At 48.5% G+C, this 21764-nt stretch overlaps 1 protein-coding gene across 1 annotated transcript in view; it reads right to left on the bottom strand.

The window, feature by feature from the left end:
- Window positions 1–21764, bottom strand: part of agbl4 (AGBL carboxypeptidase 4) — a 290482-nt gene that overhangs the window by 24326 nt on the left and 244392 nt on the right. The window contains exons 7-9 of the mRNA XM_029254779.1: window positions 6059–6148; window positions 4054–4168; window positions 1439–1550 (exon numbers count right to left, since the gene is read on the bottom strand). Of these exons, the coding sequence (XP_029110612.1) occupies window positions 1439–1550; window positions 4054–4168; window positions 6059–6148 (317 nt within the window). The remainder of the gene's footprint in view (window positions 1–1438; window positions 1551–4053; window positions 4169–6058; window positions 6149–21764) is intronic.

Below are 21764 nucleotides of genomic sequence, written 5' to 3'. Positions count from 1 at the left end.
ACATCCTGCTGTGCAAAACCATAGAAGAGTTATTCCGTTAAGGCTCCATCTCACAATCAACAATCAACAACACTACACCATTAATGCATCACCGATTTTCTTGAAAATACTGTATTCAACTTTTGTGTACATGACGTATTCAAAATGTTTATTCAAACTTTTGTCCTCATAGATAATTTTGCATGTAGTTTAGGCCATTGGTTTGCTGTTTTGGCCACTGCACTGGGTTGCAATCTGCATCCTATCTACAAGGTTACATGGAATATCTAAGAATATTCCAGAAGCTCCACTGCTGTGTCGGATACATTCATCCATTCTGAAAATCTCTATGGGCAGGCTGCCCTCAAGATTGTACACCTGCCTCAGTGTGTGCACACACACTAATGTGACATTGTAACCAGACACGTACTTCAATGAGAGCCTCTGTGGGTTTGAACTAGTGTGTCTCATGTGAGAGTGGTGCCCTCTGGATAGGATAAACAAGAGTGAATGTGTGTGTGTGTGTGTGTGTGTGTGTGTGTGTGTGTGAGAGAGAGAGTACATGGGTTTGCAGAAGCTTGAGGGACACGGGCAGATCAGCCTGTCATGACGGGGCTCATCGATCAGTGTGTCAGCGCTGGAGGAAAAGGTTAAGCCGGGAGTCGGGCCCCTTTGCTCAGCAGAACGGCCCGGTCTTATCAGGATTCCAAAGTGCAGCAAAGGGCAGACAATTCCCAGAACAGGCACTGACCTTCAATAATCCCCCAACCTGTGTTTCTACTTATAATTAACATGAGGACCAAAGAGAAGCACATTTCTCTATCAAATACAGTTCAGGCAGAATGCAGAGAGCCAGCAGTGACTGGATCACCCAAGAAAACACCAAACACACACTCAGATTCCCATTTGTTTTCTCGGTACACACTTCTGAGCCGTGCCTTTGGACAATTCCTTGTGACGTGTTGGATATGATCTCTAGTTTAATGTGGCAAAATATTAAACCCAGTGCCTGATTTGAAATGCTCTTCTGGTGTTTGAAATGTGCGTACACTATGCAGCGTAAGGGTAAGGGGTTCATCTGGAATGGAAAGGCCTCCTCTGGAACTCTGGCTGGTCACTAAAGCCGTACTGGGACACACTGGCTTCGTTCCATCAGCACAGGGGTCGGCTTAAACCGGCCAGGGCGTCTCATGTGGCCGCTGCACAGATGTCTTCCGCTGGTCTGTGAGGCATGGCACACAGCTGCCTGCCAGAGGTTATGCCACTCCTCCAATCAGCACGCGCTCTCTGGGTGGTGCCGGTGAGACATGAAGAGGTGGATGGACTGGAGCGCGATCGGGAGGCGCGCACATCTGCCGCCCTGTGCCTCCAGGACGTTATGCACATCGGAAATTTGAACACAAGTGAAAACAGCTAAAGTCAAGGAGGACGGAAGAGAAGCGTGGTAGCTGGGACTCACGGGGTCCTGGTTCATGTGGACGATGAGCTGCTTGACCGCGTGCAGAGTGGGATGTGCCCAGGGGGAGGGGTCCTGCCAGTGGCGGTTGAGGTCAAAGCCCATCAGAGAGCACCTGGGGAAGACAGAGCAGTTTGTGAGCTTTTTTCCACACAGCGCAGATGTGTTCGTACCCACAGCCGACCCTCCTGCTCCACTAAGACACAATATTGATCTCTGAAGAGTCTCCACTGCCTGCGTCGCACTCACTTCCTATGGTTCGTCTGCCTCCCAACCCCGTGATTCTTGCTTACCGTTGCAGTGACCGCTCTGCTACTCATCTCCCTGGTCTATGCTATCATTCCTTCCAGCTCTTTCTCTTGTCTCTCGAGAATATCTTCTGCCAATAGACTGTATCTCTTCAATCTTCTTGTTCCTACGTCTCAAAATTTCAATCTTTCTAATCTCTGGCTCCCTGGTGGTGGACTGGATTTCCAACTCAGTGTTTTATGACCTACCCCACATTCCCTCAAGACACTTTTTAAACAACGTATTTCTCCACTCACACTTTTAGTTTTCATGACTAATTTAATTCTTCCATCTGACTTGACACTTGACTATCTAAATGCCTGTGCTAATATTTCTCCCATCTCCCATAAATCCTTATGTTCCGTGACATTTTAAACCAGCGCTGTTTAAATGTCCCTTTTTCACAAAACCAAGGTACCATTTTAGTCATATTTACCCAAGTAATATTTCAGCTGTATTTAAGCTCTTTTAATACTTCTTTCTTTACTGTACCGAACCGTATGATTACACTGCCGACACATACAGCAATCACAATAATGTTTTATGATATTGAGTTTAAGCACACAAACCACAACACTTTTTTTAACAAAATTTGTTTTTATAACAATTGTGTGGTTTTACTAGCAGCTCTTAAATGCATTTGTGCCTATCTTCCCATGTATTTGCATTCAATTGGGTGAAAAAGCACTTTTTAAAGTTACCGATCTGGTGACTGTGAGAGTGGCTTGATTATTCCAGCACACAAAATCAGTTCACCGCATTAGTGTTCCCTGAAGTCAATGCACAGCTCAAAAAATGCATCTAAGTCAAATCAAGAGAAATGGAGCATCAGCCACCACACACTTGGTAAGTGTCCTGTGACTGAGTATCGATGACTTTCCCAAGGACTGCGTCGATGCCACCATATGAGGAGGCCTGCTTGAAATGCTAGTCTGCGGTCAGCACTGATTGATTCACTTCCCTGCGCGCATCTGTTCGATCCTCGTCCAGACACAGCCGGACAGCACAAGTGCGGCAGGGGGTCCGGTCAACCCGCGCGAGCATGAATGCAAACGCATTCCTCATTTATTTCCCATTGCTACGGAGTGCAGCCCTTTCCACCAAGAATGCATTTGTCAGAGACAAAGCAAAGAGCGGCGAAGGCCTGCTAAGGTAAGAAGATGCTTTTAACCTCGGTCACCAGCCGAGCAGAGAGGCTTCGCATCTCTCAGCACATGGGAGAGCAACAGAGAGGAGCAAACACTAGATGGCAGCAACAAACACAGTTTGACCGCCCTCCGCAAACCTGGACGGACAGGTCTGTACCGGGGAGCAAAGGCAATTAGAGGACAGGAAGTGGAAACAATACCCACAATGCCTGTGGCACTCGCTCTGAACGCAGAGGGTTGCTGAGGCCCCGGCACTGCGGCGGTGGTGTGAAAGCAAGTCAGTAATCAGCACCTCAGAAAGTGGGAAAGGTATCATACGCAGAAGAGGCGTCAGATGGAAACAGGCAAAAATTGTGTGTGTGTGTGTGTGTGTGTGTGTGTGTGTGTGTGTGTGTGTGTGTGTGCGCGTGTGTGTGCGTGCGCGTGTGTGTGCGCGTGCGTGCGCGCGAGCCTAAACTGCTCTCTAGAATGAACCTCTGAGGAACGACTGAAGCCATAAACGCGGAGGAGAAAAGCGGGGATCGATGCTGGATATCTGGAGCAGCCCGAAACAGTGCCGCAGTTACATCAAGTTAAACTTTCAAAGAGAAAAGTAAGTAGGAAAGTAAAAAGGCAGCGATTTAAACCCAAGGGGCCGATGTTCAGGAATAAGGGGAGGAATAGGAAATGAGTGGGAAGAGACCATATCGACTGCCTCCCATACAATCCCCTTCAACTTAATTCAAATCTATAACATCAGGACCCACTAAGCCATAAATCTTCAGATGAGAGAGGAGCACAATGACTGCTCCCAAATAGATAATTACTGCTATTTCTCTTTACAGTTTTTTCCTAAAGCACTACAATTAAAACATGCATTTCTGGCGGTAGCACTCATTTTCAAACAGATCGAGCTACTCTATGTTGTTTTTTTTTTTAGGAAATCAACAAAATGCTGTGAAGGTTGACAGGCGACAGATGAAAATATATACTCGGATTCTGCTTGTCGCAAATAAGAGAACAAAAAATGAATGCTTATATTTGCAGACATCATGTAGAACCAGAACACAGTGTTCAGGAGGAGAAATTAGTTTTACTTTAGCAGTGCTGCCCACTGATGGAGACATATACTGAAAAGAACGCACAAGAAGGAAAATGAAAAGTGTTTGTCCCTAGAGAAGTGTGCTATCTATTCCACTGTACCTGTAGTTGCCCAAGTAGACGCCGTCGGGATTGAGCATGGGGACAATCTTGAAGACCACATGGTCGCGCAGGACTTGTGCCACAGGGTGTTGGCTGACTAGGAAGTCGATGACACCTAAACGAACATGTCCGTGTCATTTTTTTCTTCATGAACACATATGACTAATAATGAGAGCGTAACAATGACTATGAGTATGAGCATTCGAAAAGTCACGAGGTGCAGTGACTCTCCTTCACAGCCCAGTTCAGTTGCGGCAAACACACGCTGTATTTACTGCTGTATCGTACATTGCAATGTATATTGGTACGGTGACTAAGAGGAGCGTGTGCTTAGTAAATTTTTAAAAAGAAGAATAAAGAGGGGAAATGTCAGACATCAGTCCACAATCAATACAAACAAAATAGAGCTGGCAATAGGATAAAACAAGACAGCACTGTGGGTCTAATTGGCGTAGAAGAGCCCATATACTGTGTTAGGGAGATAATGCTATCTGTCTTAGCAAAGGGGGGAGACACATCAGTGCTGCTGGCTACATTCAGATCCAACCCTGTCCTGGACTGAAGAGGATAAATGACAGGTAAACAGGAAACAGAGAAGGGTGGGTCAGTCCCCCAACACACCCCCGCCCTCTCATTACCACTAATGGAGGCATAACAAGCTCTCTAATTGAGTCAATGTGGCAGAATGGAGGGCTGTGAGCGCGGGGCAGGGAGCAGGATGGGAGGGTGGGGGGTCTGCCCATGCCCATCTGTGCATCTGGGGATGGGATGGGATGGGATGGGTGGGATGGGGTGGAGGTGGGGGAGGGGAGGGGAGGGGATGGGATGGGGCTGCTGTAGGCGCGGTTTAGCCTGAAGCTGAAAGTCACATTGCCTGCCATCCCCCACCCCAGTGGGAAGGGGCTGTGCCGAGCGGTGTCCGGTGTCACCGCCCTACGCTGACCCGCCACTTGGGCCTCTGCCTGGACTGGGCATTTTCTCAGTAGGTTCATTCCCATTCTGTGAAAACGCTGTGGCGCTGTGCTCTGCTTCTGACTAATATGAGTATGCAATGTACACGTACTGTAGATCCAGTGTACAAGAGTACATTTAATACTAGCAACTGTACTTCAGTAACAGTAAGGCTGGTAGACTTCTAACTTCTGAAACATATTCAATAAGCCAGAGAAAGGAAACGTTCTTCAGTGTGTCTGCCAGAAATGCACACAAACATATAGAGTAGATTATAAGTATTTCATGGGCAATTTCAAAGAATTCTCACAGAAACTGTATTGGTGGAACTATCTGGATGGTTTTTATGTCTATGATATCAGGGCTTTAATAAATTTTTCAGTAAAGTGAACATTTACACACTAATACGGTTAAGTACGTAGTAATCCGTCTTTCATCCACGGCTACTGAAACATGGCATATGCTGGGGCTAGAGTACAAAGACAAATGTTAAACTTTAAAACCACATGTCTTCTAATATAATTACATTAATTGAAAAGTTAGCTCCGCACCTGGTTTTTTTCACTGTCCAGTTCCCTACCGAGCGATAGCGACACGTGTTATTGCAAACGGGGGAAAAGACACACGTGTCCAATACTCTATACTGTTTCGTTAGTGAAGGCTTTTCATGTGTCTTTCTAACAAGTGTATCTCTATTGCACAGACAGAATAAAAGGCCCGTCACATTTTGTACTCAATTCCTCAAACTTCTGCCATCCTGTCTGCCATGTTATGGAAATGAATGCTCCTGGAGTAATGTTACTTTTAAATAGATTAAATTGCTCTTATTTTGACATGATAACCAGACATTCCAGTGTCTACATAATAGCTCTTGTTAAGCTGCTGTCAAAACAGGAGCGATGTTATCTGCGGAGCGGAGGAAGCGGGGATAATGAGGGAGGCCGTCATCATTTCTCCTTGTGCACATTTTCTCCTGTCCGCTGCCGGTCCCCCGGCCTCCTGCCACCCGGCCCCTCCCCGCCGCTGCTGCCTCTCCCTCGGCGTGGCGCCTCACCTTGGCAGACGAAGGAGGCGGGCGACTCCCCGGGATGCACACGGGCCGTGAGGAAGACCACCTTCTTCTCGACTCCTGGCTTCAGGTGGGCTAGAGGGGAATCGGAGACAAGGGGTTAGGAGCGTTGCAAGCGGCCAGGTTGGGCCGGTGATCCTGGGGCCTCTGGGCACACAGCACAGAGCAGACAGACTGGGTCCCAAACAGGCGCACGCTACCCACTTGACACAGTGTGTCAAGCAGATTAGTGAAACAGCACGGTCCTCTATAGGCATACTGAATCCCAGCAGAATCAATCATTAGACAAAGGCAAGGTTTAATCTCTGTGCTGAGAGAAAAGGCAAAATCTCTCCATACATAACACTGACTTCAGATCACTCAATTACACTTTATGGCAACACATTGATTGTGCAGTGGCTTGGAGCTGCTAGGATTGATTCAATTTTTCACTTATTTTACACTGTAGGAAACAAGGCAGGAAACATGCAAAATGTGTTGTCTGATGGCATTTCCCCCTGATTCCACTTTAACATGGTGGAACAAGACAACAACCTTTAGATAATTACATTCGGAGAAATACTGGACTGTTTTTTTTTTTTTTTTTTCAAAACGGTGCACTTTCTCCTGTTTTCCTTTCTAATTAGGTATGAGCCATGACTATAAACAAGAAAACATCAATAGGAATTTCTAATAGCAACGAAATTAAACTCAAATTGCAAACGTATTCTTCGGGCAGAGTAGCACCTCTGGTTAGATATAAGTGGATAAATAACTAGCGGTTTCTGAATTTTATTATATTCTTCAAAGTATGCTGAGTAGCAAATTCTTTTTGATCACATAACAGGGGCGTTTAAATAAATACAGGGGAAAAAATTACGTCTCATCACTTGGACAGAGCAATTCATGGCACCGTAGGGCATTCATTCCTAACACAATTCCAAAAACAAAAAAATTGGGCCACAGATGAAAAGACACACACACACACACGCACGTATGCATACATACACACATATGATGAGGACACTGAAAAAAAGATCTTTATGCAGATCTTTATGGCTGGATCTGCTCTAAAGACACACCAGCACATCTAGACAATTCCGCTGAGGGTGTGTCGCATTTGGTGCACTAGGACACCGGCTCCACTTTGCCAACTGCAGTCATATTGGGAGTAACTGGAATATAATTCAAGCCAACACAAATGGAGGCTGGGGGCCTTTTTAAAATCTGATCCACTTCTGCCTGTGTTCCTTGCCACTGTTGCACATTAGGAATTTCACCCAGGCATCCTTGGTCTGCATATCGGTGTCCGGCTACTTATCAACCACAAAACCGGCAGCAGAGACGCAAGCGTCTTGAGCAACTACAGCCACGTCCATCAGGACCTGTTATTTCACAGGCTACAAACTAACACGAATGGGCACGGAAAGTCCTACACCTGCCACCTCTTTGTGATGACTACATTTCACACCCCGAATAATGCCTGGCTGTGGAAAATGTCTCTGTTAGCTTGTTGCTAACAATGGGGAGCTATGCCCTGGTGTCTCCGCAGAGCCTGTGGATTAATAAATGATAAAGAGCTGATGGCCACAGGGTGGGTGGTGGGGTTGACACGCTGCCCACTGGGGATTCACCAGGACCATGGATGACCTACGAATTCACACTCAGCCCCAGACGTTCACAAGAATGGAACATTAAATACGCACATGCATGATTAATCACACCTTCTGAATAATACAATGTGTGCATAGTTCACCGGATATAAAGGACCTCAATACAACATTTTCCATGGTTTTGTTCTCCCAAGGTGACTAGCACTGGGGAAGTTAGGGGCACACACTTGGGTGGCAAGGCAGGTGACACCCTTCCAGATTTCTTGTGCTGAAATCCAGAAGCAGGCGGCAGGGACTGTCGAGAGGCAGCTGCAGGCCGGAGGTGTCACTGACAAGCACTTTGGGTAAATGGCCACATTCTGCTGCCTGAGATGGCAGCTGTTTTTCTTTCTTTTTTTTTTTAAAAAAAAAAAAAACACAATGTCCCCTCTTCAGAAATGGACACCATCACACAGCTCTGCTGAAAGGAGCTATTCAGCAGCGAAGCCTTCGGCAACGCCTGACCATGCGCGAGCATTGCTGGCGACTCGTCGCATTCCTGCAGCGTCCACGCGCTTTTTCATAGCTGCACACGACATATGGGCAATTATCACATTGCGGCTTATCTTTTCTTTTTCAAAGTCTGTGCTTTTATCCTAGGTTCCTGAGACCAAATGGGGAGGAGGCGTGCATGTGTCGGGTGGGACTTTAATCCACACCGCACTGTGGCGTCTCCCTTCTGGTTCGCCCTCCTTAGCTGGTGCTTGGATGCGTAAACCCTGAGCCACAGCTGTGACTGCGCTGTCGGCAGCGGAAAGGCCACTAACTCGCGGCCCGCCCGCCTCAGCCGTCTCCCTGGAGACGGGTCGGGCAGCAATGGGAGGTCAATAATATTTCATGTCCCAGGTGCTGTTTTCCTCACACACACCGTGTCCTAAACGACTCAAAGCGATTGTCTACTTCATTGGTATGTACACAAGCTTAATATCTTATTGATCCTGGCCCGGCTTGTGCTGAGCTTGGAAGATGCTAATTGGCAATCGGCACCTTTTTTTTTTTTCTAATTTTCTTTCTCGGGCCTTAAAAAAAGTGCATTTGGTGGTGGGCGTGGGTGTGAGGCCGGGGGCTGCAAACATAAAACATTACAAAAGAGAAGCAGGAAAAAAAAAAAAGATGGCTTTCCTGGCTGATTTTGTGTTTTTATTTTTTCCTTTGCCCTTCACAGAGATGAATGGCTTTGCCATTCCGAAAGGCTCTGCGGAGAGGCCGGGGCGTTTGTTGTAAATGTGAGTGCTTGCGTTTCAGCAGGCCCGGCGCTCGCCTGTGTGTGAAATTCCATTAGCTATAAATTCCACCTTGGCCTCCACCAGACGCGACAAGGTTCCCGATGTAAAATAGGGGAGCGGTTCCTGCGGGCGAGGCGTTTGCCGAGGACCGGGCCGAGCGGACCGCGTTTGAACACGGCGGCACCCCTCTGCCGCATAACAACCTGGCCCACGCACGGGAACAGCCTGCTTGTGAGGTGTTTTTCTTCTCGCGATTTTGCCTGTGTTTTCCGGTTGAGTTTTGCGCGCTGCCTGAAACAGAGGAGGGTGTGTGTTTGCACAGCCTTAGGGAGTCCCCGCTGTCCTCTCAGACCGAGCGCGCCCATGTAGCTCCCTCCCCACCGCCGGCGAGAACATCCCGCTGCGCTGCAGGGACACGTTTTCACCAGCAGGTGCCGCTCAATGTCAATGGCGGGAACGTTGGGCTCCGAGGTCCAGCTGCTTAGTAACAGCTGAAGGCGGGGGATAAAAAATAGCTTTTAAAAACAAGACAAATGTGCTTTGGGGACTAAACTCACATTTTTTTTTTTTTTTTTTTGCTGCATCAGTGATTCGGCTCGTTTTATTTTGGTTTAGTGTCTGAAAGACGACGTGAAGCGTTTGTGGGTTTGCTCGGGAATTCGCCGTGAGCCCGCGCGCTCGTGCTTTTTCAGCGAGACCCAGCATCGCTTCGTGTTCAGACAAAGGCGCTGCTGCTGGTGCTGCTGCTGCTGCTGCTGCTTCTTAAACAGCCGCAGATCGGCATCTGAGTGCAAAACGAATTAACCGCAGCAGCAGAGTCCGTCCGCCCCGTCAGCAGCACGCACTGCGTGTCTGTAGCGCCCTGCGCGGCGACGTGCTAAAAGCAGGGAAGACTGAGGTCCACCCGGCCTGGGCGACTGTCCGCTCGGACGCCGCCGTCACTCAGAGCTGTCAGGCAAGCGGAGCTGGCGCGCGCCTCCTCTGCATTCCCGCCGAAATGAGCGTCAGGGGAAAGAGTGTCTGCGCGTGAGCGATAGGGCAGCGCTGCCACCTCAGCACGTTCTTCACCTGAGAAGGTCACACTCACCGCCTTCGCCCCAAGCCCGAAAGGAAATAAAACATTAAAAGATGTCAGCTCCGATAAATATGTAAATCGCATCAAAGAGGAAAAGTGTCTTTGACAAACAATCTGAATCTAATGGAATTTGAAGGTTACTCAGATTGTACAGTAGCCGTGTCTTTTTTTGCCATTGTTCTTCCCGCCCCGCGTAGGCCTAATGCAGAGCGATAAGACACCAAGTGACTCCTGATATAATACAATTAACTGTGTGGGGCTGTTCTGTGTGAACGGAATTCATGAAATATCACGTCCGCCGCAAATGGCATTTCATCCGTGAATCTCTAACTAGGCGTGCAGTTAATTGCGCGGTGATGATGCTGGTGGTACTGGTTCAAATTTTCTCATCATTGTGGAACTCTAGCTATTGCTGTGGCTGGACAGTTGTTTTCCCTCCATTGTTTAGGGCGACACTTACACTTGTGCTGCCTCACATGTCTTAGCAGTGCCTGGCAAAGCCGGTGCACTGGTGTAAAAAGTGTCATGCCATTTAAAGAGCAAGCCAACTTGTGGGCTGAGGGGGTGGAGTGCTCTGCTCTGCGGCTGTGTGCGAAGGTGGCACCTCCTCCACTGCCCCTTGGTCCCCGGGGAACAGCGAGAGGTGAGAAGGTGCACCCCCTTTATCGTGGACCCTCCGCGCCGCTCTCCAGCTCAAAGACTCCATTACCCTGGCGCTCCGGTGGGACCCTTGACCTCGGCCGGGGCCTTCCGCCGCGGAGGCGCGCCGCCTTTCATGTTGCAATAAATTAGCTTGGCTGTGCAGCGGCAGCACGGTGACACTCTCCCACTTTGGCACGTCATCTCAGAAACGCGCGCTTGCTGCAAACTGCCACTCACGGTAAATTTACACAGTGCCGCCCAATGAGATGCGGAGCGCTCTGTCTTGGCTGCTGAGCGCGAACAACCGTCAACACCCCGGGCCCCCCCCTCGCAATGCCCCCTCCCAAGGACAGAAACGGCTTTAAAAGCAACAGAGCTTTATGGTGATGCCGTTTCCCCCAAATAGGCTGGGAGGGGGCAGAAAATAAGGCTGCAGGAATGCGGAGCTCCTGGCTGCCCCTCTGCTTATTTAACTCCTCTCACTGTGGGGGGACATGGCGACAGAAGGGCCAGCTCATAAAACACGGGCTGTGCTCCTCTGCTGACAGCCCCCTCTCGGGCGTCTCAACAGAGACCTCCCTCACAGGACAAAAGTCATAAAACAAAATCCTCCCAAAACTGGATGTCATACAATGCCCCCCACCTTTTCTTCGTATTCTTGAAAAATTGAGAAAACAGAAAAACAGGGTGAGGACGGATGGCCGTCAGACAAACTCGACCGCAAAGATGCGGTGTGCCATGCGCATTTTGGGGGCCTGACCGTACTGGAAATGTGATTTGACCACAGAAGAGAAGGACTCTCCGGGTCAAGTGGCACCTGCAAGATAAGGCACCGCCTCTGTGCCAGCGATGTCCAGCTGAGAGGATTCTCAAATGCGTGCAATCAGTGGCAGGGATCTTGGCAGACGGGTGCGTGAGAAATGACCCACAACGATGATTAAAATGCCCTGTTGTGACAATGGTGTCTGAATGGCCGTGCAGGAGGAGAACCCTCGAGAATGCGGCGTGTAAATACAAGTCAGGCCTCTCCAGGCCAGACGAAGCTCACAGGAGAGAGCTCTGAGCATGCCATGATTACGCATCGATTTGCCGCAATCAAGATCCTTATGTCTCGTTCCTGTGAAACTGAGAGATTTCTTGTCTTCAAGGGCAAATGGGATGACGCTGGAGGTCACGATCAACGCAAGTTGCCGCTGCAGGATAACAGAATGGGGGCGGGAACAGGGCAGGACCATTCTTCTATTTTCAGACTGAAAGCGATCCACATTATGTGAATTATTGAAATGCTGAGCGGTTGAACCAACGTATGATACTGTGGTAAGAACAGTGCATGATGGTCTGAATTTCAGCCTCCAGCTTGTTGGTGTTTTCTGGACTGATCACTCAACAAACACAAACAGAAAGTTAACGCAGTGCTACCACTTCAAAGCCCATAAGAAAGAAAATATTGTGTGCTTAAGCTTCAAAAATTACATCATATCATATTATTGCAGATCATTTTTAAATATGAAAGCATTATATTATTGTGAAGGTCTAAAACCTGGGGAAGTGCACCATTTCAGACTGAGAACGGCTTGCTGCTGATGCTAAAGTCAAACTATACATGTACAAAAGCCTTTCTCCGGCTTTTGTAGGACCCTGTTTGAATGGGTAGGTCTTATGTAAACTTCCAAGTGGCACCTGCTGTCTGTTTGGGAGCCTTAGTCAAAGCCCCAACCGCAGACCCCGATTCCTTCCTTTAAAAAAATTGACAGAAAAAAGGAGGAGGCTTGTCTGTTCGCAGCATGATATGGAAACAGAGGGAGGAAATAATAGGCCTTTTTTGAAGAACTCGCTGCTGAACTTTAGGGCTGTCTTGCTTGAAAGGACAAGTTACAAATAACATGAAAGGAGGAGGAGGACTGATTTCCCTGCTGTGATGCCCTATCCCTGCAGGACTGGGGGGCGCCGAGTGACGGCTGGGGGCGTATTCACAGACTCGCCATTTGACAGCGCTGCTGCCGTGGAAACTGCCCAGAGGATGTTCAGCCTCCCATGAAATACAGAGAGGACCGGGGATGGTGGGGGTGACATGCACCTGCGGCGGTCCGGAGGGGGCGGGATTTCCAACCCACTCCTTAGTCTGCTGGCCCCTGCCACAATACCCAGGGCCCAGGTAGGTAAAGCCTCTCTCCTTCGGCACGGATGACAAGAACGCACAGTTCCAGAACTGTAACGCTGCAAACTCGGCTGCAGTCCCAGCTGGGATCAGGCCACCCATCTGCGGTGATGTATGGACACACACACACACACACACACACACACACACAATGTGAGGCTCAGGACCGCAGTGAACGCAAAGCAATTTCTTAATATATGTTATTAGTTCTCCTCCCCACTGAGTTATAAATAATTTCTGTGTGTAACAAAGAGCAGGCACCAGAGCTCTCGCTGCACCCAAGTTTATTACACTCTTACAGCTCCAAGGTTTAATTTCTCTCTTTTTTGTCCTTTTTTCCTTGCAATATTGAGAGAGATCCCTGACACTCAATTTACAGCCCCTCTCATTCTGTCAATCTTTATCTAATATTCTCTAAAGATGCATTGAAATGCAATCGTTGCTTTTAGCCCAAGGCTTCCAATTGGGATGGCAGTGCAGTTTGCTCGAGACGACCGCCTTCAAGCCCTGACCGAAAAACCAGCACTTCTCTGGTCGCTGGTTTGCATCCTGCGCATTGATTAAAAATGCTGGAACACTTGTAATGGATTATTAGACACTCACAACTCAGATCAATGAAACCAGGAGCAAAACATTTGGAGGTTTTGTTTTGGGAAGCATTTTATTGGCCTTTACCCAGAAGGCTGAAGGCCAGAATCACCGCACCATCTCTGCACTGTAGGGATCTTAACGAAAATTGGCAATAAAATCTAATAAAATCTATACTCGGGCACTATGCATTTTTTCTTCTTATTACTCTTCATTAACTGACACTATGTTCAGGGTGACTCATAAGGATAGGTTAATTCAAGGCAAAAAGTTATTAATACAGTATACACACTGTATATGTCACCAAAGGCTAAGTTTTAACAAAGACTGCCGTACAGTATAATTAAAACTTGTTTTCCTGCAGTGTAGTTGTTGTCAGTTACCTAGTTCTTCCACCTCCTCCTCCTCAGAGTACGACACCCTCCCCAAGTCCAGAGGGCTGAGCACAGGCACAGGCCTCCTACAGCATGTGTGTTTAGAGCAAGCGGCTAGTTTTCACTGCATGGGCTTCAGGCTCCATGGGCTGAGACCAACTGTTTGGAGTGGAGCACAGTCCCTACACAGTCCCGCGGCCGTCCAACTGAGCGTTGGCTTTGCCGTGAACAGTGACCCGGTCAGAACCCTGACCGGGTGATCTCACCACCCAAGGGAGCACAGGCCGATCTGTGATTCCTAGGTCCGTTTAGCACAGTGGCGACTCCAACCCTGATCCCTTACAGAAATATATTGATATATACCGATGTGTCTCTGGAGAGGCGCCAAACAAAAAGAAATTTACAGGCGTTGTGACGGCCTTGTTTTCAAGTGAGATGTTCTGCCACCCCGAGTCAGCCCTCAGCAGACAACAGAGGCGTGTTGCCCTCTGTGTCAATCGACAGCGACATGCCGGGCCCCGTGCGCTCTCATCCTCACTGTGTTTACCGCATTCTAAGCGCAGTTTCACAAACGCACAGGAGGAGGGAGAACAGCATGGATCTGTGCAGCAATGTCACACTGCAGTTTAGTAACAGCCCATTACCCTGTTAATAACACACTAATGGGCTGCTGCTATTTAAAAACACTGCCAAATTTCTGTCATTAAGATCCACTTATAGGTTTACGGATTCCACCGCAAACGGTACGACAAAAATGCAGATGCTTCCTTGACCAGGAAACAGGACCAAATCTCAACAAGTGAATGGACTACGGTAAAACATTTATCACAATTTATGCAGCCCTAGTTTCATAACTGTCACGCAGACACCCTTGTTCGGTCAGCAGAAAAAAACAATATGTTCCAAACTTGCTGAGAACTTGTGCAAGGGTTAAGCATTTTTAAAGCATGGGTGAGCTAAATGTCACTTTTCTCCAGACGCTTAAAATAAAAACAAACATAGGAATCACTTTTTATGCCAATTAAGATGAATGCACATGTCTAATATGATTTATAATGGAACTGCAAATGTTAATAATGCCTGGTGGGTCTCTGCAACTGCAATCATCTAGGAAAAGTTTAGCAAGGCTTTGATAGAGATAAATGAAATGTCAGGTAATTGTGAATAATCCTGATTGGCTGTTTGAAAGGGCCAATGTCTGCTCTCCATGCCGGCTAAATTGGGTTGGATACAGATTACATCTCCACTCTAAGTCAAATTTGTTTCTCCCGACTCATCTGAGGAAAAGGTCCATCTCTCTCCTTACGTTCGCCACACTAGGGGTTGTCAGGAGGAGAAATAAGTAAATATACAGCCCCGGAGTTGGAATGCAGCACGCTCAGGCACGCACGCACGCAAACACACACACGCATGCACACACACACACACACACACACACACACACACCTTTAAAGAGCAGGGCTCTTTGTTTGCCGTCACCAGGACTGCTGAAGGAGGCAAACGGAGGAGGAGACGTGGGAGAGGAGTGAATTGGAAACGAGAGAAGACAAATTAATTTTTAAGACAAGAGTGAAAAAACTGGGGCAGGCCTTAATAATGATGAACGACGGTGCCGGGGAGCGCGACTCACGTGTGGGAGCGGAAGTTTGCTCCGCCGTAATGAAAGTGAGAAGTAGCGTATGTGATGGGAGAACTAAGAGTGTCATATAAGAGGGAGGCCTGCGGGGACGCCGCAGCGACAGTTATCGTCAAAACCCCCCGTGACACTCATACACATACACGTTCGCCTTGTCGTTTTAATATTTTGTTAACAAAAATGACACATAACTCAAAAAAATTACCATGACGGCTAGTCTATACTTCATTGACTATGAATACCTTATTTCTATGCAATTTAGACTCTGATGAAATGTAAATTTGTCTGTTCACTTAGGAATAAGAATGAGAATGATGTTGAAATAAGAACAACAGGTACCCTATGCCTTCCCACCATTCGTCTGCCTGACATTTACGGTTCCCACCTTCAATGTGACAAATGTGCCGTTTGTTTTTCGGGTTAACACCTTCGTGCTTGGATCAGCAACCGCGTTCTGTGAGAAAGTTGGGACCCGACCTCCGCAGATGTACTGGGGTGAAGAGTACACAAAAACACGTACGCACGTACGCACGCATGCGCGCACACACACACACACACACACACACACACACACACACACACACACACACACACACAGGAATCGTACGCCTGCAACGCCATACAGCTCACCTTTGAAATCAATTAAAATAAGCCGCAAAAAGGCTGAGCTCATTTAAATGAGGCTTTTTTGGTCTCCTTCACACTCCTGGCTACCTGCACGGGCGGGTGGGGGATTAAGGGGTTGCCATGGCGATGAGTGGGCCGAGCGGTGTAGCGGAATGGGGGCCCATGTTTGAAGTGGCAGGCCCTTTCATAGGGCTTTGATCAAGAAAATGTTTGTAGTGGGGGCAAACCTCAAGAACAAACAGGACTTCTGAGAGATTAGTTATCTGTGGAATATAGTCCTGTCTTGGAGGCAGCTTTTAAAATCCACGACCGGCAGCTCCTCAACCGATAATCACTCCTTTTTTATGCAGATGAAGTAGGGGGGCAGGGAAGAGCAAGTGCACTGGCCATGCTGGCAAAGCAGCGTTCTGGGACCCGCAGCCATCCTGGAGCCTTTGGACAGGCCTGGGAGCAGCAGCGTCCACATAGAGCGTTTTCCACAAAATCGCCACGTGTGCCATTCATGTGCAAAGATAAACAGTGCTTTTGCAAAAATGTACTGTATTCAAGAGTAAGGGCCATCAAGTCGAATTTGAGTCACAATGAGCACCAGCGTGGTAATCTTGGTAAACGAGGGTACAGAAAGGGTTAAGCATTGCTTTCTTCCACCCCATGTCTTCAGACTGCGAACATGGTGAGAACATGCTAACTCCGCTCACCCACCCCCAGCCGGATTCAAAACCCACCATGACGCAAAATCACTGTTATATTCTAGAAGCATTAAATAGAAAGTGACAAAAGTCTTTGGGAAGTACAGCTCTAATTTGTTGCACTTAGGCTTAACAATGCGGTCAGTGGTCTCTGGTGTGAGGGAACTGCAGGCTTCCCCTTCGCAGCCCCATGGCCTCCGTCAGCAGCTCCAGCGTAGCTCTACACTTTCTCTAATTGGAGGTAAAGCTCATTAATAGGGAAAAAGTCCGGCCTGGAAAGCTGTGTCAGTGACTCGAGGGTCACATGCCAGGAGGTTTTAGTTCTTAAAAAAATGTGTATATATATATATATATATATATATAAAACAAGCACAATCCAACCTTGGTAAATTTTCTGCAAGAGGAGGCAGAGCCATGCTTATCCCCCTTATAGAGCTCCAGATCCTTTTGCCTTTCAGAAAGGCCGCATGCTGCCCAGATGATCACTTCAAACCCTCATGGCAGCTGACAGAGCAGTCTGTCATTTCCAGGTTAGGGGACGCAAAGCTTGCTCAGTGTCCCATGTTCCCAGCGCGGACAGACGCCATTGCAGCTGACACTGCGGTGGACGGCAGCTCCCTGTGATGCGCAGAGGGCCTCGGAGCCACTCTGAGCCCAACCGCAGAGCCATTAGAGCTCTGGGATGACACGTGTACTTAGGTGGGGGGGTGGCTGGGAGGGTGTGACACACCTGACAGTCCCCAGACCTCAGAGCTCCTCCATCACTGCCCGGCAAAGGAGTTGGCGGGCGGGACATGGACTGGGAGCCGCTGTGCAAAAGAACGTAGCAGTGGAAAAGTAGCAGGAGGGGAAACAAAAGAACAGATGAGCAAACAAACAAAAAAAAAAACAACCAAACATTGGAAGGAATGAGCAGAGGAACAGGTGAAAGGACAGGTGATCACCAGAACAGATATGGTAACAGCAAAGCCTCCCACGCCCTCTTGTCCCCCCCCCACGAGAGCTTGCTCAGCCACAGTGTGGTTAGTCTGTGAGTGGAACAAGCACATTACTCACTGCAGGAGGTAGAAACAAGTCTGAAGTAAAGGTCAAATATTTCCCCTCCTGGGTGCAGTTTACATGCAACATAAGGTAGGCCGATAAGCATTCGCTTCGTCCGTCGAGGCTGGATTCCTCTTTGTTTCTGCACTTCCAGGCACAGACAGATAAGGATGTCTGGACAACGACGGGCTCCAGCTAAGTAAGCGTGCTTAAGAAGGCCGAGATAAAAGAAGGGATGCTGGGAGCTCGGAAGGGCCCGGCTGGGAGAGGTGCTCTTCTGAACACGGGCGGAGCAACGCGGCATCGGCCAGCTCCAGGTCCGAGCCTCAGCGCCAGCCATTTCAGAAAGAACAGGTATGGTGCCCCAGGTGGGCAGAGGCTTTAGGCCCACCCGGGAGTAGGGGGTGCACAACGCCTGCAGATGGCCATTGAGCCACACCTGAGCTGCCCTTAGACCAAGGTGGCCATCAATGGGAGCACAGGAGGCACGTCCAGGAACACTGACACTCGTCTCAAAATTACCGTACTGGGGCAAAATAACGGAAATTCAACACAGCGCTTCGTTACTAACGTAAAGTAAGGAACCAAGAACACACTAAAGGTACATGTACTTTACATCTGCATGTGCCATGTATTGATACACATGCCAAAATACTCGGACTACCAGGCCTGGTCAGCGAATACTCTGTGTGTTCAGAAGGTAGCTGAACAGATAAAGAAAACACACTTGTGATCAAAAGATGTGATCAGCTTTTAATGGTGCTGAACCTTGAGCTGGCTACTTAATCGGAATTGCCTCCATAATTTACCCAGCTGTACAAATGGGTAATATGTAAACTGTCAGTGGTTTTAGATAAAAGCATCTGTGAAATACCTATACAATGATAACGGCGTAAATCATTGCAGCCTGACAATCTCGTTGATAATCGTGCGTATCTGCCTCCCAGTGCTTTAAGCTGCTGTCTCTCACGTTCCGCGAGAACGGTCAGGGACAGGACACGCTGTGCACCGAGAGCATCATATAGGCCCATCAATTATTAATGGCTCGGATATCGCTCAGCTTAATAAAATCACCCAGCCGCAGGTGCTCTCTACTCACACCTTCATCGCTTACATGTTAGGGGCCTTGTGAAAATAACAGCGAAACAAAACAGAGAACGTCATTAAGAACGGTCGGAAAACTAAAAAGAGGTATTGTCTCCTTGTCTGAAAGAGGTATTGTGTCATTGTCTCCTTGTTCTCCAGAAAACGGGAAGTGAAGATAACGAAGACACGGCGAGTGACGAAAGGCTTCCGCATGGATTTCTTGATATGCATTTTGAGATCCAACACATTTTGGTGAGATTTCCAGTAAAGAGCTGGACTCAAAACCCTTGTGAGACTCTCACAAGCTATGCCTCCATTAACTGGCTTCATGGAGAAGTGGTTACGGAGCGATGAAGAAGGTCTTTTACAAAAGTCCTTCCAAAAAACACAATGCGCTGAAATACGCAGCTGCTACAGACACAGGCATTTACAAACATTTATGTAGTGCTTATGAAGGTGTTACGCAGGGCCCTTTGTCTGAGTGGTACCTACATCTCTCTGCAAAGTGTCCGGTTTATGTCCCCCGTTCTTTGTTCTGCAAGTCTCCTGCGAGTACACGTGAACTTCACAGGCCAACTTTCCGAATGCCGTGCGAAGTTCATGCCACGGTGTGTTCTCCTGGAGCCGCGGTGAGGAGAGAAGGGCCCAGATTAAAGGAGGAAAAGGAAAACAGTTATAAAATATTAATTGTTGGTGCCGAGTGTCAGTGGGCGCAGGACAGGCTCACTCCCGCAGGAAGGCCTGTCAGAGGCGGCGAGAGACAGGCAGGAGACGCCTGTGACCTTTGCTGTCGGACGGGGGCGAGGCACGCGCCCCCCCGGCATCCTGCCTCCCGCAGTCCCCAGGTGGGACCCACTATCGCGTCCGCACTGACACGCGGCGCTCTCAGATCTATACGGAAACCCGACCCGTTGACGACAGATCCGGGAGCCCGAGGTCGGGGAAGCGCTGCCCCCGACGGGGCACGACAAACAGCAGCGCTCGGCCAGGTGCAGGACAGCGAGCCGCTCGGGCTTCTCTCAACTCATCGAGAGCGGCTCTCTAAACCGTCCGCTCCGAAGCAAACGCACAGCCTCTTCAGCAGGGGCCAGGAGCGCAGGACTGCCCCGAAAGGTCTCCGTATACGGGCTGTACTCGGGAGAAATAAGTGGAAATATTAAAACTGTAAATACAAACAAAGGCCGGCAAACAGAGAGAAAAAAGGGAAAAGTCTGGAGATAAAAGAGCCGAGAGATAAACGCGAAAGAAAATATTTCACAAATAGTGTTCTTTCAGCACCAGACAATGACTTGTCAGTATTTCACAATGTAGTATGATACACAGACAGAGGAAAACATATAGGCACCCTCTATTAATTACATTTTCTCATGAGACAGGTCAAGGCAGAATTGTTGTCATTTTGCTGACAGAACCAGCAAAAAGTTTATTCTCTTCTGAAGTGGGGAAAATGGAAATCACTGCACAAAATGAAAAAGTGATCTATGGTAACAGAAAATGCTACCAGGCATAGAATTGTTTACTCGGCAAAATTCATTCACTTTCCAATTCCTCTCTGAATTAATGAATACTTTATTCAAAGAAATGCATTGAAATGCTTTTAAGTCTATCAGGATATCATTCATCCAAGTTGCTTTTGCTTCAGCAGGTTTCCCCCGGCCTCCCCCTGGGGAGGGAAAACACGTCAAGTCGAACGTTAAGGATCTTTGCCGTTGCAGGTCTGCCATTCAGACTTACCATTTTTATTTCTTTAGAAAAAGAATTAATGTTGCGCATGCCGATATTTTCACTTTTCAAACGTTGCATTTAAAGCGGTATTAAAGCGAAAGACCTTTGATGCGACTGATGAGAACTCGACGAAAAATTTAACGGCAAGAAAAACGCAGTAAGGCAGTATTACACCGCCTACCGCAGCGCCGTGCGATGAAAAGCGTGCAAATATCTGCAAAACAAAATCACATTTCACCACAAAAACAGCAAAAGAAGTTTCCTTCACCACTGAATTACGTGACTCGTAAACGGTTAGTTTTACGTAACACCGAATTTCTAAGGCGTACCTTTACAATCCGATTTGTGAGAAACGCAGTGCGTGTCCCATTGTGTGGCCTTCAGCTCATGTGCTGATGTACGGATTGTAAAGTGTAAAAATACCCAAAGAAGAGCGACTCTCTCCGAACTCGGCAGCACAGCCGAGACACAGGCAAACGTACAAGTGTGGGCTACACACGCACTCCACAGACGTAGGATGACTGCACGGCGTATTCGTTTTGCCCGGAACACCAGCAGTCCAGAGGCAATGGCAGAGATGGCTCTTTGTGTGCCGAACCGTCACACTGTAACATTATTTCCTTAAGTCTGACAAATTAAGTCCTGGCACTCCGAGCTGCCCGTGGGCTAAGGAAGAAAAAAATGTGTCAAATCCAATCGCCTGGCGTTTCTCTGCGCTGTCACGAAACCGCATCCCTTTTCTCGCCCCTCAAAAGAAGAACAACACAAACACGGCTTCCTGAGCCTGTGACACAGTCTCTCAGCTCGCATTAACCTCCGCTGGAGGACCCGGCTCGGATCCCGCACCTTTCCGGGTGCAGGTGCACAGCCGCCGGCTACGCGTCCCAGTGCGATCTCACCCCGTTTGCTTGCACCCCCCCTTCACGTTCTCGCCTCGGCGTGGGGCGGATCGTTGGGCGTCTTCGAGGGAACGGAACGCCGCGCGACAGCCTGCTTGGTCGGGAGCAGCCGACCCGCCGGGCATCGTTTCCCCAAGGATGCTGGGAAATTCTGCTCACACGCTCAAGGATGAGAGGAGCGAATGAGGGCTGGTGACCCATGGGCGCCAGTTCCCTGTAAGAAGGACGGCATGGGGAGTGGCTGCAGTCAGAGGACTGGGAGTTGCCTGGTGTCTTAGAGCTGTAAGCGTGGTA

The sequence above is a fragment of the Scleropages formosus genome, chromosome 9, assembly GCF_900964775.1.
Source record: "Scleropages formosus chromosome 9, fSclFor1.1, whole genome shotgun sequence".
NCBI lineage: Eukaryota > Metazoa > Chordata > Actinopteri > Osteoglossiformes > Osteoglossidae > Scleropages > Scleropages formosus.
This window is presented reverse-complemented; position numbering and strand designations above follow the sequence as displayed.